A 13,989-nucleotide genomic window follows, 5' to 3' on the forward strand; every position below is an offset into this window, starting at 1 on the left:
TCTGGAAATTTTTATATCCATGGAGTTTATGCTGCAATTGTCATTTTCTGATACTAGAATGAAGATCATAGAATTTTCTTTTGAGTTGACATGCACAAGCTAGTTTGCCATTTGAATAAAATTAAAATGTTTACAATCATCATTTTCTTCCAATAAATACATTCTAATTCAAGTATATGATAGTGGAGTTTTATGTTCTCTGTTTCCTGACAAGTTGGTGAAAAGTTCCAGCTGCCTGGGCTTGATTTTCTTGGGGAAGGAGTCACTGGAGAATTATGACGTTTTTAAAATGAATTACAAATTACAAACGGAAGCAAAAGAGATATTCCATACACTAAAGATCTAAACAGAAACCTTGCACATCAAAGTTCCTAAATTATCAAACAAATAACAGGTTTCTTTTTATATCTAATTCTAGGTAGCACAAAATGTGTCTTCTCTACACAATGCTATACCTGTTCCCTTCTTGGAATAGCAATAGCTATCTCATTCAAATCAAGAGAGCAAGATTCTTAATTGGCTTTTAACCCACATAAGAAGCTGTGGCAATTCAGCTGTTACTGAACTCTTAGGATCCCCTATGGACATACTGGCTGGTATGGCGACTGGATAGTGTAGTTCTTTCTATGAGGGCTGCAGATTCTCTATCCCTGTTCTACATTTTAACTCCTTTTCCACATCAATGACCTGTAATCTGCTAAACAATGGAAACTGCAATGGTATTCATTACATTACTATTAGAATAGCTTCAAGTAGATACCAAAGAGATAAACAGGGTGGAGCTGCTTAGGACTTAGACTAAAGGTCCACTAGGAAAACTAGGAGCCATAAGCTAGACTGGGAAGTCAAAAATACTCCTGGAAGAAGACAGGTCAATCACTTCTATTATGTGGTTAGGAAAACAACATAGATATTAGAAGTCAGGCTCAGTTTGAAGGAGCGTTAGTTACCTGGAGGCATAAATGGGACAGCAGCATAAATCAGAAATCTTCAGACATTTTTGTCTAAAGGTATGTTAAACAGCTGCGGTGGCACAGTGCAGTATTGCAGGCTAATTCTGCTGACTGCCAGCAGTTTGATCCTGGCCAGCTTAAAGTTGACTCAGCCTTTCATCCTTCCGAGGTTGATAAAATGAGGACCCAGATAGTTGGGGGCAATATGCTGACTCTTTAACCCGCTTAGAGTGGGCTGTGAAGCAGTATATAAGTCTAAGTGCTTTTTCTATTGCTAAAGAACCAGTTTTCATCTGCCGTTCAAAATCAGTCTTCAGGTGGAGGCTGTGGTACAGTATCAGCACTGTGTAAAGTACAGATTCCCTGACTTAAAGATTTCACTTATTTTTCATAATTTCTTTGTTCTTTCCCCTCTTTTCTCTGACATCTTGTCTGACTCCTGTAAGAATTTGCTTAGGTTTAAAAACTTGTACACTGATTTTGCTTCAATGCAAATGAAGATCATGCACGAGCACTTCTATATGCACAAGATTCAATGCACCCATATTTTTGAATGTATTATTTTTTTTAAAAAAAGAGACACAGAGAGAAAGAACAGCCATTTCGGAAGATCACCATAACTCTGGTTTCTCCAAAGGTACATTAGGTATTTGAGTCTGTAGAAAGCATTATGGCTCCCAAACACATAGTCTCTTTCTGCCTAATGAGGAGAGTTTAACCACTAGGGTAGTAGATAAATGAAGAGATAGGAGCAGGTCAAAAAGAGAATGAACGTTCACTTAGCCTGGCTCGATTAAAATCACATTTCATGGTCTCAAAAAGCAGCTTCACCAGTTCGGTCTTCCCTCGAGCCAGCATAGCTTTGGAAAGTTCAAGCACCTCACTGGTGTGATGCCGACAGACCAGTCGAAGTTCCTGCTGCACTTGCTGGTTCGGATATTTCTCTTCCGCCTTCTTCACCCACAGCTCTACCTCCTTCATTAGCATCTCCATGTTGATCTTCTTCTGAGCATACAGGGTAAGCAGCAGCTCCATTAAGCACCGGAAGCTCTCTCTGTGCGTGGAACCCACATCGTCCAGCTCTATGGCCTGCTTGAAGCACGCCATAGCTTCCAGCATCTCGTTTTTCATCCAAAGGCATTTCCCTTTCAGCACCTGGAGTTCAGGCAAGACGTTTCCCAGGTCTAATTCCATGGCTTTAGCAAAGAGTATAAGGGCTTTGTTGAGGGCGTTTTCATCCACAAGGAAAAGCTCCTGCATAGCATCTACTCCCAGGTAGTAATACACCTAGAAATTTTTAAAAATGGGACAAAAAAACCCGCCAAGGTCATACATGTTTAAAAAGCATCATCTTTTTATCTAAAGAATCAAGAAAACCACAATTGTAAACTTCAATGCTTTTTTCCCCTGTAGCTATGATCGATCATGAAATGTTTTTTCCCCTGTAGCTATGATCGATCATGAAATGTTTTACAAGGAGGAGTATCTTGAATCTCAAAGTTTAACAACTTTTGCATCAGTCTGCAGAGATGAAGTATCAGAGTAAGTATCAGCATGCAGAAAGTCCTGGTATATTCCTTCTATTACAAAAAGGACTGTTTCTCTTCTTTTCTTTTTCTTGTTTCTTTGGTCAACATATCATGAATTTAATGATGCCACCAGTGGTGGAATTCAAATTTTTTTACTATTGGTTCTGTGGACGTAGCTTTGGTGGGCAGGGCTTGGCTTGGTGGGAGTGGCTTGGTGGGTGTGGCAGGAGAAGAATACTGTAAAATATCCATTCCCACCCCACTCCTGGGAGAAGGTTACTGCAAAATTCCCATTCCCTCCCCATCCCACTAATCTGCTTTCCAGCTCCGCTCTCCTATGCAGGGCAAAGGATCATGCAGATCCTGCTGGATCTCTGTTAAATAGAGACTTGGGCCATGTGGTTAGGCAAGTTCTGCTGGTTAATGTGGTTAGGTTATTCTTATGAGCTGGATTGTATTCAAGGCCTGCAGTGCTGGGTTTGTTTATCTGCAGTAGTGGTTTTAACCCTGGAACGCAATCTGGAGTCACTTTTGGGAAATGAATGCCCTTACTATTATTACTTCTGTACTATTACTGAAAAAAACTCCTAATTTTTAAAATTAAGCAGCACATAGGAAACAAAAGAGACCTTAAGAATTTGGGGTAACTTATCTCACTATCCGTCATTTTTTGTAAGACTATCTCTAAATTTTATGTTCTTCTGTGAGGGCTTTCCAAGAATAAATGAAGGCGAGAAACATCCCAGCTGTTAACCCCTCTACCAGAATGGCTCACCTAACACCTTCCTTAGGACTCTTCACAGTGTCAGGTGGAAATATGTATCTAAATCAAAACTTAACTGGATTGTATGTATATGTAAAGTGCATGCATATGTGTATGTGTACGTCTACATGTATGTATATCTATATGTAGTAGAACTTTTAAATCAACACAGCTATGCTTTAAATACAGTACTAGTGTGGTCTTTTCAGTCTGTTTTTTTTTCCTATTAAAAATATGCTGAATTGCTGTTATTTTCTGCTGGTTTTAATTAGTGCAAGTTGAATTTTTAAAATTACAGCTATTCTGTTTTTCTCAGACTTTGAATATTTTGTGCTCTGTGTGTGTGTGTGAAGAGCGGTCAAAGTGACATAAGCAACATTGAATCATTTTGGTGGTTACAGGGCCTCCTCACTCAGCAAGGATCTGAGTATCCGATGTGACATAGTAAGTGGCTGTGGATACTCCTATTTTTGATTGGCTGTATCAGTTTAATAAATCCATGAACGGATATTTTTTTAAATGGAAGCAAATTAATTTTGAACAAATAAACAAAAACAATTCTTTAGCTCTGTGCTGTAGTTTGCTGAATAATAACATTTTATTATCTGATTAGGCTTCTAAGCTACCATCATCAGACTTCAAGGATGGCCTTTTAAAAGGGGTTCCAACATCATTGTTTTCTCTCTGTACATCTTACCTCTCTTTCAATCAATCCTTCTGCCTCTTTTTGTCAGGAAAAAAACAAACAAATGGAATAGCTACCCAAAGCCTTTGGTTTAATACCCAAAGTAGTTTAGTGTTCTCTATCTGGAAGTTCCTGAAAATAGTGAATTCAGTGAAAATATATGGGCAGCCATGGATAATTTCACTTACCTGGCCAAGATCAAGGTAAGTTTTCAGGCAGGGGTGGACTTTGATGACTTTTTCAAGATCAACTTTGGCCCCCAAAAGGTTGCTCTGGTCTGGCATTTCAGCCAAGCCTATCTTCACACGTTCCACATCCCGTAAGTACAGTTTAATCAGCATCTAAAGATAAATGTATAGTGCTCAGTTGACTTGATTTGGTTTGATCACTGCTAAAACCTTGGGGAGCTGCTGAAAGAGAGAAACTGTGGCCCCATATGCCTTTCTCTGCTTTTGAGCCTCCTAGAAGGGAGCAGAGGGGGTGTGTGTGATCTGTCTAAGGCAATGCTTTTCAAACTTGTGTGGACTTCAACTCCCAGAATTCCCCAGAAGCATAACTGGTTCTGGGAGTTGAAGTCCACAGATTTTAAATTTGCCAATGTTGAGAAACATTGGCCTAAGGAAAAGATGGCAACTAAGACATTCACCTAGAAAATAAGAGGTGGCAAGCTATCTAACAATTGTATACCAAGGCAGAAGGCTTGGGCTGAAAACCTAGAGGTTTCTAGGTGAAGAGTTTTGAAACATGTGTTGGTAAAATTGTCTACTATAATGCCAATGTCATATAATGTTGTGTATACAGCTAAATGTATATAACCTTTTGCCTTAAAAAATATGTTCAATTGTGTCCAATCAGTTTGGTGTCATAAAATAATTTTTAAAAGAAATTGGATCCTTTGGAAATCCTATCATTTATTAGTGTAGGACTGCACTAATAAAATAAACTTTAACTTTAATCATCTGTACAAAAAAATTCCCAAGTGTTTGCTATGTGACCAAGCAAATTGTTTTAAGGATGAGTTACCTACCTTAGCACGCATACAATACGCCTGCCAGTTAAGTCCTGGATCAGGGATTACATCCAGAGCCATGTTGCAAACTGCCATTGCCATCTCTAGCTTGCCAAGGAAATGGAAGATTTTTGACAGGCGGTTGAGAACAGGCGGATTATCTCTAGCAACCTCTATTGCCTTAAAAGCAAATATATTTTTCTCCATTAATCATCAGTTGTCATGAACATTGATCAGTTACATTCATAAATTGGACAAAGGTTAAAAGATGGAGCTCTTTGGCCCCTTGTGTTAGGTGGCAAATGAGTAAAAGAAAGAATTTATCTACTATGTTAATTTTTGTTGTTACTGTAAAAGCCCGGTTTCTCACTTTGACTTCATTATCCAAGAAAGTTGTTGAATTCAGCAATCATTTTCACAATCACCCCCACCTGGATGCTGCATTAGATTGCATCTTCCATAATCATCAGCCAGGTGAGGGTTTGTAGTCCAAGACATATAAAGTCTTCCCAGCTGTCTGCCAAGACATTTTAATGACAATTTGGACATGCCCTTATCTTTAATTCATGGCTGAAAAAAAAAAACTTGATTAGTTCCTTAGAACATCGGTGTCAAACTCATGGCCCGTGGGCCAGATGCATCACATGCTGGCCATACCCACTCCTGGTTTAGCGAAGGGGAAAAAGTTGCAATACATCATGTGACCACAATATGACACCATAACTTTGACACCTGCGCTAGAAGGAACAGAAGATTTAGCAAAGCAATGGAATAGCAATAGCACTTAGACCTATATATTGCTTCGCAGTGCTTTACAGCCCTCTCTAAGCAATTTATAGAGTCAGTACTGACCTTGAAAGGAGGGAAGGCTGAGTCAACCTTGAGTTGATGAGAATTGAACTGCTGGCAGTCAGCAGAATTAGTCTGCAATACTGCATTCTAACCACTGTGCCGCCACAAAGATAAGGCATATTCAATTATTTCGACTTGGCTAATAATTAAAGCTTTAGGAATATTCCTCATATCAGTGAGCTAGTATTACAGTAGAATTTAAGCAGATGAGCAACATCCCTCCTCTTCCTCCTTTGTAATTGTGAAGCTTGAAAGAAGCTTTTTGCTTCTCTTGCTTCCATACAAAGGTGAAGATGGAACCAATAAAATCATCTTTTCATTATAGTCCTGAAGTATTTGTTCTGGGCACATCCTTGTTTTAAGTTACTCCTTCCTATGTAGAAAAAGGAATGTGTTGCCCCCACATTTCTGTGTGGACTGAACTTCTCCCCACATCAATACCCCAAATTTCCTAACTTAAAAATAAGATTTGAAGTATTGTCAACACCCCTTGAAGAAAACTGCATGAATGGGATTGTGATCAAGCAAAATTTCCTGTTTAGCATTCTGCTGACACTCATGCAAATGGCTAAACTTGTGCTATCCAATGTAACCTGCTGGGAGGCTGAGGTTGCTAGCATAGAGATGGATGTACACAGCTCGGGTTAGATTATCAACACAACCACAATTCTTTGCATCTGCTTCCAACTAACCAATTTCCTCTTCCCCTTGCAACGTGGTTTAGGAGTGTGTGTGTGTGCTCGATTTAGGATTGGGAAGGGAAGGATATGCCTCTCTCATGATATTGAGAGAAGCAATCAACTTTGAATCCCACTATCACTTGTAAAAGAGAGGAAAATGGAGAAGAAAGATATAGTCCTAGTTCTGTGTTATGCAGTAGGAAGAACATTAAACAAAGAAGCATTGATGAGCCATGGTGACACAGTGGTTAGAATGCAGTATTGCAGGCTAACTCTGCCCACTGCCAGAAGTTCCATCCTGATAGAGTCAAGGTTGATTCAGCCTTTTGAGGTCAATTGTTGGGGGCAATATGCTGACTCTGTAAACTGCTTAGAGAGGGCTGTAAAGCACTATGAAGCGGTATATAAGTCTAAGTACTACTGAAATATTGTTTTTAATTTTTTTTGGAGGGGGAAACTGGGTGTCATTCCCATCCTTGTCTTTTTGTAATGATTAATTATAACAGCCTACCTTTCCAAAGCAATCCAGGGGATCGGTTCCAGCATAACCACAGTCATTAATGCCCAGGGGAGTAGTTGAGAAAGAATATTTCCTTTCTAGTAGCATCCCAAGATAGCACCAGGCTAAGGCTAGAGAAAAAGGAGGAGATCATTCCACTCAAAAATAAAGGGGAAGTTTCTGCCTTATTTTTAAACTTAAATTTTTACTTATTAATTGGAGACAGCCCCTGGTATAGGTCCGTGATGGCAAATGTTCCACAAGTACCACACATGTGCCACAAGTACCACACAGAGCCATTTGTGCTGGCATGTGAGTCATAGGCAAACTTACCTCACTGCGCATGTGCGTGCCTCACAGCTGATTTTTTTTGGTTGGTTTGAGGCCTTTTTTGGCCTCCCAGAGGCTTGGAAAAAGCCTCTGCAAGGCTTTTCAGGATGAATTATAGGCCCATTTCGTCACTTCCTGTAATACCGGAAGTGATGAAACAGGCCTATAATTTGGCCTGCAAGGCTTTTCACACAAAAAAATAAGTGTGAGGTGCAGTGCAGGTAAGGGCATGGGGGGGTGGGGATTGTGTGCGCATGCACAGGGGGCATGGGGAGAGGGGTGCACATTGCATTCTGGGTGCTGGCACGAGTGCGTGCGTGCTGGCACGTGCACAATTTTTGGCACAGGAGCCCAAAAAGATTAGCCACCACTGGTATAGGTATAGAAAGGGTTTTCCACATCAGAAAATGCTGGTGCATTCTACCTAAGCTGGTTTAGTCCTTGTTAATATCTGGATGGGGAACCATCAGGGCAATATAGACCTATAGGCTAAAATGTGAAATTGAGAAGGTATCCTGCCTGGAGGATAATTTCAAACTACTTATATAATGCTGCCAAGATAGTGACTTGATGGACAGGGATATGTCCATCAAGTCACCAAGAATTGAGTTCACTCATGGGAGTCGCGCCTTAGACCATTCTTCTTTTCTTCTCTGCTTCTGAACATCTAAAGCTGATGGAAAGTAGAAATCAGCTTACATTTGTTGCAGCTCACATTATGTAAATAATTGCAATAAGTAAATGCCCACGGACAGTACTTACATATTCATTGTTCTGTTTATATCTCTGCATTTAAAAAAAAAGATTTGTATGCCTGCATATATTATTCTAATCAATAGATGCCTGGACTGTCCGTTTCCCCCAATGAAAAAACACCCGGTACAGCAACAGAAATGCTAGAAGACTACAGAATGCTCTTTCGAATCCATGACATGATTGAGACTAAAGCACCTGAGTATGCAGAAGTGATTGCAATCAACCTGGGGGTAACCCTTCTGATAATGCGTGCGAATTAAGGAGAAACTTCCTAACAGTGAGAACAATTAACTAATGGAACAGCTTGCCATAAGAGGTTGTGGGTGCTTCATCACTGGAAGTCTTTAATAAGAGACTGGAGAGTCATTTGTCTGAAATGGTAGAGGTCTCCTCTTGTTTGAGAAGGTGGTTGGTTTAGAAGACATCCAAGGTTTCTTCCAGCTCTGTTCTAATTGATTGACTGATTGAAATTGAGCTGGTAAGAAAATGGAATTGTGTGTGTATATTTGTATAGGCATTTGTGCATTTGAGCATTACAGGAAATGAGCCATATTGGTCCTGTCAGCTTTGGAAACCTTATTCATCGCTGCCACATAGCTTGAGAAAGTGAAAGGGGGGTGATTTTAATTGAGTAGCTCTAAGTAGACAAAATAGAATTTTTTTTTTAGTTCAAGGTCATGGAGGAACAAAAAGGAACTTTCTTTGGGATTGGTTCATGTGATGTGATGATGAGGGAAAAGGAGATGGATTGCAGTTTGGGATATTGTCCAGGGAACTTTTAGTTTTGAGATTTCACAGATGTGTCAGGTGCTATTCTAATAAAGGTACTTTTGAGATTATGCTTGTCTCGGAATTACTGATTGGAATGGAGGTTCCCTGGAATGCTGACATTATCTCGAAACTACGACAGGTCCATGGCAACAACCAGTCTGTCTTTCCTGTCTTCTCCTTCTCTATCTCAATTTAAAAACCTACATCAATTGAGAAACTCTATGGCTATGATCAAGTGAGTTGCAGCACACAAGCTTATGTTTTGTCAAATTGTTAATCAGAAAAGATGCTACCAGATTTTTGGCGTGTATATGTGTGTGCAAGTGAATACATGCATTCTGGCAGTGGTATCCCAATGTTCTGACTTGGCTTGATCCTTACTATATAGCATTTGCAGGCTATAATCAATGAATCATTTCTCCTACCTCTGTAGTGTAGATTAGATGACTTCAGTACTTGTTGAAGCAAAACCAGAGTTCTGTTGAAAGCTGTCAGTCTCTTCTTCTCATCCTCACCTTTGTTCATCCACACCCCATCTAGTCTGAAGCAAAAAAGAGGAACTAATATCATTCATACATACAGATGTGTACATGCAGGATTTGCTGAACTGATTGGCAACATACTTTTTAAAAAATCCTATATAATTAATTTTTTAAAAACATCAAATGTTGGAAATACTTCTTTGAATCCCGTTCTTTCCACCCTCTTCTAACTGTGATACTTCTAGAGGATGATGTGGCCCAGAGGAAGTTTGTTGTATCATTGTGAATTAGCCACCTCTGTTATTTTTTGATTCATTCTTTTAATTTGATAATGGGAAGTTGCCAAAGTATTCCCAGAGAGGAAAGTTGGTATAAAGTAATCAGATATAAAAAGCATTCAGACAAACCACCTTGCCTCATTCAAATCATTACTTCCACCCCTTGGTTTAAAATCAATATTGCTCATTACTTGCCATGGAAGCCAGTTGTGTACTTGGTCTGATATGGATATTGAGATTGGCTGTCTGTGTGCTGGGTTCAAATTACCCACAGCAATTTTCCAAACAACAAACTGCCTTAATGTACATGCTAACTTTCAAGAAGTCCCCAGGTAATTTGTTGTTTCTACTAGTACATCTAGGGCACGGGCATCAAATTCGCGGCGTCACATTGCCGTCACGTGATGTTTCATGACTTTTTCACATTCGCGGAGCTGGGGTGGGTGTGTCCTGCGTGTGATGCATCCGGCACGCAGGCTGCCAGTTTGACACCCCTGATCTAGGAAATTACTTTCACGGTGGTTACTAAATACTGATTCAAACCATACAGCACATATTTTAGCTAATATCAGATTTCATCCAGGTATTCATTATATGTCTGAACCCAACTGAACCCAAAATTTATGTTGCTAAGTGAGACAGAGGTTAAGTGAGTTTTGGCCCATTTTACAACCTTTCTAAGCCACAGTGGTTAAGTCAACCATTGTCTTTGCTCGTCAGAAGGCTGCAAAACGTGATCACATGACCTTGGGACATTGCAACTGTCATAAATACATGCCAGTTGCCAAGCATCTGTTTTTTTAACCACGTGATCGTGGGCAATACTTTTAAGTGTGAAAAACGGTCCTAGGTACCTTTTTTTTAGTAACGCTGAACAGCCCCTAAAAGAATGGTTATAAGTTGAGGACTACAGCTGTTTGTGCTCTAGCTTTCAGTGGAACAAGAAACGTCTGCCATTTTGTCCCAAAATGTTCTCCCCCTGTTGTTAATTTTGAAATCCTTTCTTCGAGGAGACACAAGTGATGGGGAATTTTTATACTGGACTCCTTCCCTTGTCTCACCTGATATGCAGAGTGGCCATGGCAAAGTACCAGCTTCTTTTTTCCTCTAAAGGGATCTGAAATTGGGAGGAAGGGAGGGAGAGGGGAAGGACAAAAGAGTTTGATTAGGCACTGGTGACTGAGTGATCACATTCCCCCAGTACCAGTCATAGAACATTATTTCACGAAATTAAAGATGATAGTTCCTAGCCCTGTTCTTGCTCTAATCCACAAACCTTAAAGTCCATCTCATTTGCTATAATAAATTCAATTCTAAAAATGAAGAGCAAAATCAGTTCATCAGCTCTATTCAATGTTGAGTAGTAGCGATTTGTCCGTCCTGTAAATCTACTGACGTTAAAAAAAATTCAAAGTATATATTTAATGGGATTATAGGAGCAACATTAAAAAAACACAGGTAGAAATTAAATGCTGCAAAAAAAAAAAATCAAAACAAAATTGAGAGGCAGAGAAAAAACAGAAACAAAACCTGAACTTTCACGACTTGTGGACCTCAACTCCCAGAATTGGCTGAGGAATTTGGGGAGTCGAAGTCCACAAGTTGTAAAGTTGTCAAGGTTGGAGACCCCTGGTTTATACCATAGGCAAAGTCAGATCCTTTCTTGTGACTGAATATTCTCATGCCTATATGTAGTTAACAAATTCAGTAAAATCAGTCAGATGATTAATCTTCATTGAGAAAACATCCTTTTCTTGGAGACTATGCCAGTTTATACAAATGGGTCATCTTTAATAAACAACGTAATTGGTAATTGATTATAAATCCTAGGGTTACTTCACTAACAATTTTTATATAGGTGATATCGTTCAAATACAGCAAATCAAAAAAATAGTTTTTATATTGCAGGAAAACTCAGGGTAAAGAACTATATTTTTATTGTATATGTCTGTAAGGCAACCACTTTAAAATATATTTATGAAGGTTCTTTCGATGCCATTCTGTCTGTTTTCTCCACTGCCTAAGAACTTCGGATCCTGTACAATGGTATAAAATTAAACATAGACCATCCCTTTAGTGTAAATATTGTGCTATAACAAATAGTTACAGCTTAGCTTCCTGTCTTGTGTTGTGGCTCTTAGGAGCTGGGAGCATAAAATTGAGCATTCAGAAGGAAATAACTTCAGGACAGTGTTAAATCAAGAAAATAAGAGTGATAAAAATAGCAAACAGCAACCACCTATCCCAGATCCTTGGGAAAGACTTGACAGGTGGAGAAAAAGTCCACATCAAATCTAAACTTCTGGCTGAATCTGTGACCGAACCACAATAATAATATACCATGAAACCTCAACATTTGCCTATCCCAGATCCTTAGGAAAGTCTTGATAGGTAGATAAAAATGCAAAATCCAGTCTAAAAATCTGGCTGGCTGCGTAACCAGAACAATGAAGATCCTAATTAGAAAACTGAAAGTTAATATTGTTCAGGGCTATTCAGAAATGCCCTTGACATTCAATTTCAAATGTTTTAACCTATTAACCTAAACCCTTCCTGCCCTGATTATTTCTGGATATTTCTTATAGCCATAAGAAAAGTGCCTATAAAATGCTCCAGCCAACCATGAAGAAATTAGTTACAGAGTCCTAAGGCTTATTTATTTTGTCTGTTTAACTCATGCATGATCAAAATTTGCTACAATATAATGTAACCATGATTTCATGATTAAATTATTGTAGACTGTGCAGGAAACACTAATCAACTGTACTTTATAAGCCACAACGGCTAGGTTCCTCACACAGAAGAACAGACTTACACAGAAGAACCTTAACAGAAGAACAGATAAAATTATGATTCTGTCAAAAAACCATGTTCTCATTATTACCCACTGGCACTGCCATTTTCACTTCCTCATGCAGGACTAGGAATTTTACTAGGGGGATCACAACAGTTCTGGCTCAAAGAAAAAATATGGCTTATAATGGAAAAAGCCTAAATGTAGTAAGCATAATTGTGGATGTTCTAATAACTTGCACTTTTAGCCAGAGAGAGCAATAGCAAAGAGCTTTTTCTTGATGCTGGTGAAAGGTCATCTTATAAGAACAGCCTTTTCCCCAACATGGTGACCTTTACTTGTGGTGGTCTCTTCCAGCATGGTCAAATATTCATGGTGTCTAGGGATATCAATAGAGCCCAACCTATTTAGAGAAATTACCCTGAGGAAGTCTGTTAGGAATTTCCTCCTGGTACCATGTCATCCAGATCACAGAATGCCTTAAGAATCCACTTTGCCTCCTGCAAAATTCCTCCCACTCTTAGCTCTTAGTGTTTGGCACCAGCTGGAGTTTTATTCAGCATACCAGTAGTCCTCGACTTAAAACCACAATTGAACCCAAAGTTTCTGTTGCAAAGTGAGACATTTGTTAAGGAAGAAGGTCGCAAAAGGGTATCACGAGACATCATAAACATGAGCCAAATATCAAGCATCTGAATGTAAACCACGTAAACCATGAGGATGCTGAAAAGGTTGTAAGCATGAAAGATGGTGCTTTTTTTCAGTGCCGCTGTTACTTTGAACAGTCACAAAATGTAAGTCACGGACTACCTGTATGTGATAGAATTCCAGTCTCCCACTAAATACAAAGGACACAAAGATACGTGATAACTTATTTACCTGCTTTCCGTAAGCCAGAGCCTTGCTGTAGAGAGTGAGACCTACAGTCAGTTTCTCCATCTTCTCCTCTTCGTTTGTTAGCCTGATATCAAAGGCATAGGCATAGCCCTGTTCAGCCAGGCAACGAGCTGCCCTGTCCTGGTGATTCCCCTGCAGCTTGTCTTCTGAATCCAAACCCATTAAGTTGGAGAGCTGCTCAGTGCATTCAACCTCTTCTTGCTCCTGGCTCAGCCTGTCATAAATGTAGGCCAGGTTGGCCCAAGCGTTTAAGTTCTCAGGCTGTTCTTGAGTGATATGTAGAAAAATCTCCTTGGCTTGCTCCACTTCCTCCAGGTAAAAGGAAAATACCCCGAGAAGGTTTTGAATGGCATATTGCTGTGAGCCAGTTTCAAACTCCAACTCGTAAAGTAGGCTTTCTCGTTTCAGCTTCAAGTCTCTCCCTTGGAAGCTGATTGGTGCAGATGTTTCAAAATTTAAATTCATATCTAGATGAAAGTGACCAGGAATGTAGTCCATCTCATCAATAAGAGTATCAATGTCCACGGTGGTTTCTTCCATTTTCCTTGCTGGAAAGGCTTCTGACCAGCCCAGGAGTCTTCAATCAGCAGCTTTCCAGGATTTCCTTTCTTTCTTTCCGTCTTTCAATTTTGTTTACCTTTCTGAATTCTCCACCCCCTCTTTTTTTTTTTTTTACACCAGTATTTCTGGTTCTGCTGTTTCACATGATGC

The 13,989-nt window shown here is 39.5% G+C and overlaps 1 protein-coding gene across 1 annotated transcript; it reads right to left on the bottom strand.

Annotated features, from left to right (window-relative positions):
• Positions 1-1,499: 1,499 nt before the first annotated feature.
• On the bottom strand, positions 1,500-13,989 carry TTC22 (tetratricopeptide repeat domain 22). Its single transcript, XM_026707210.2, has 7 exons — positions 13,261-13,989; positions 10,649-10,704; positions 9,253-9,368; positions 6,983-7,101; positions 4,958-5,119; positions 4,119-4,271; positions 1,500-2,240 (listed from the first exon to the last, which is right to left on the bottom strand). Exons 1-7 carry the CDS (start codon positions 13,816-13,818, stop codon positions 1,710-1,712), a joined length of 1,695 nt encoding a protein of 564 aa, XP_026562995.2. The 5' UTR covers positions 13,819-13,989; the 3' UTR covers positions 1,500-1,709.

Source organism: Pseudonaja textilis, chromosome 3, assembly GCF_049901715.1.
Source record: "Pseudonaja textilis isolate UNSWEBS1 chromosome 3, rPseTex1.2, whole genome shotgun sequence".
NCBI lineage: Eukaryota > Metazoa > Chordata > Lepidosauria > Squamata > Elapidae > Pseudonaja > Pseudonaja textilis.

What these genes read in the sequence shown, in the direction of transcription:
- TTC22 (XM_026707210.2), bottom strand. Translation starts at nt 13,818, where the DNA reads ATGGAAGAAACCACCGTGGACATTGATACTCTTATTGATGAGATGGAC. An exon ending in CTCTGGCTTACGGAAAGCAG is followed by an intron (nt 10,705 to 13,260) that starts GTAAATAAGTTA and finishes TCCCAATTTCAG; the next exon opens with ATCCCTTTAGAGGAAAAAAG. An exon ending in CCCTGGATTGCTTTGGAAAG is followed by an intron (nt 5,120 to 6,982) that starts GTAGGCTGTTAT and finishes TTTGCTTTTAAG; the next exon opens with GCAATAGAGGTTGCTAGAGA.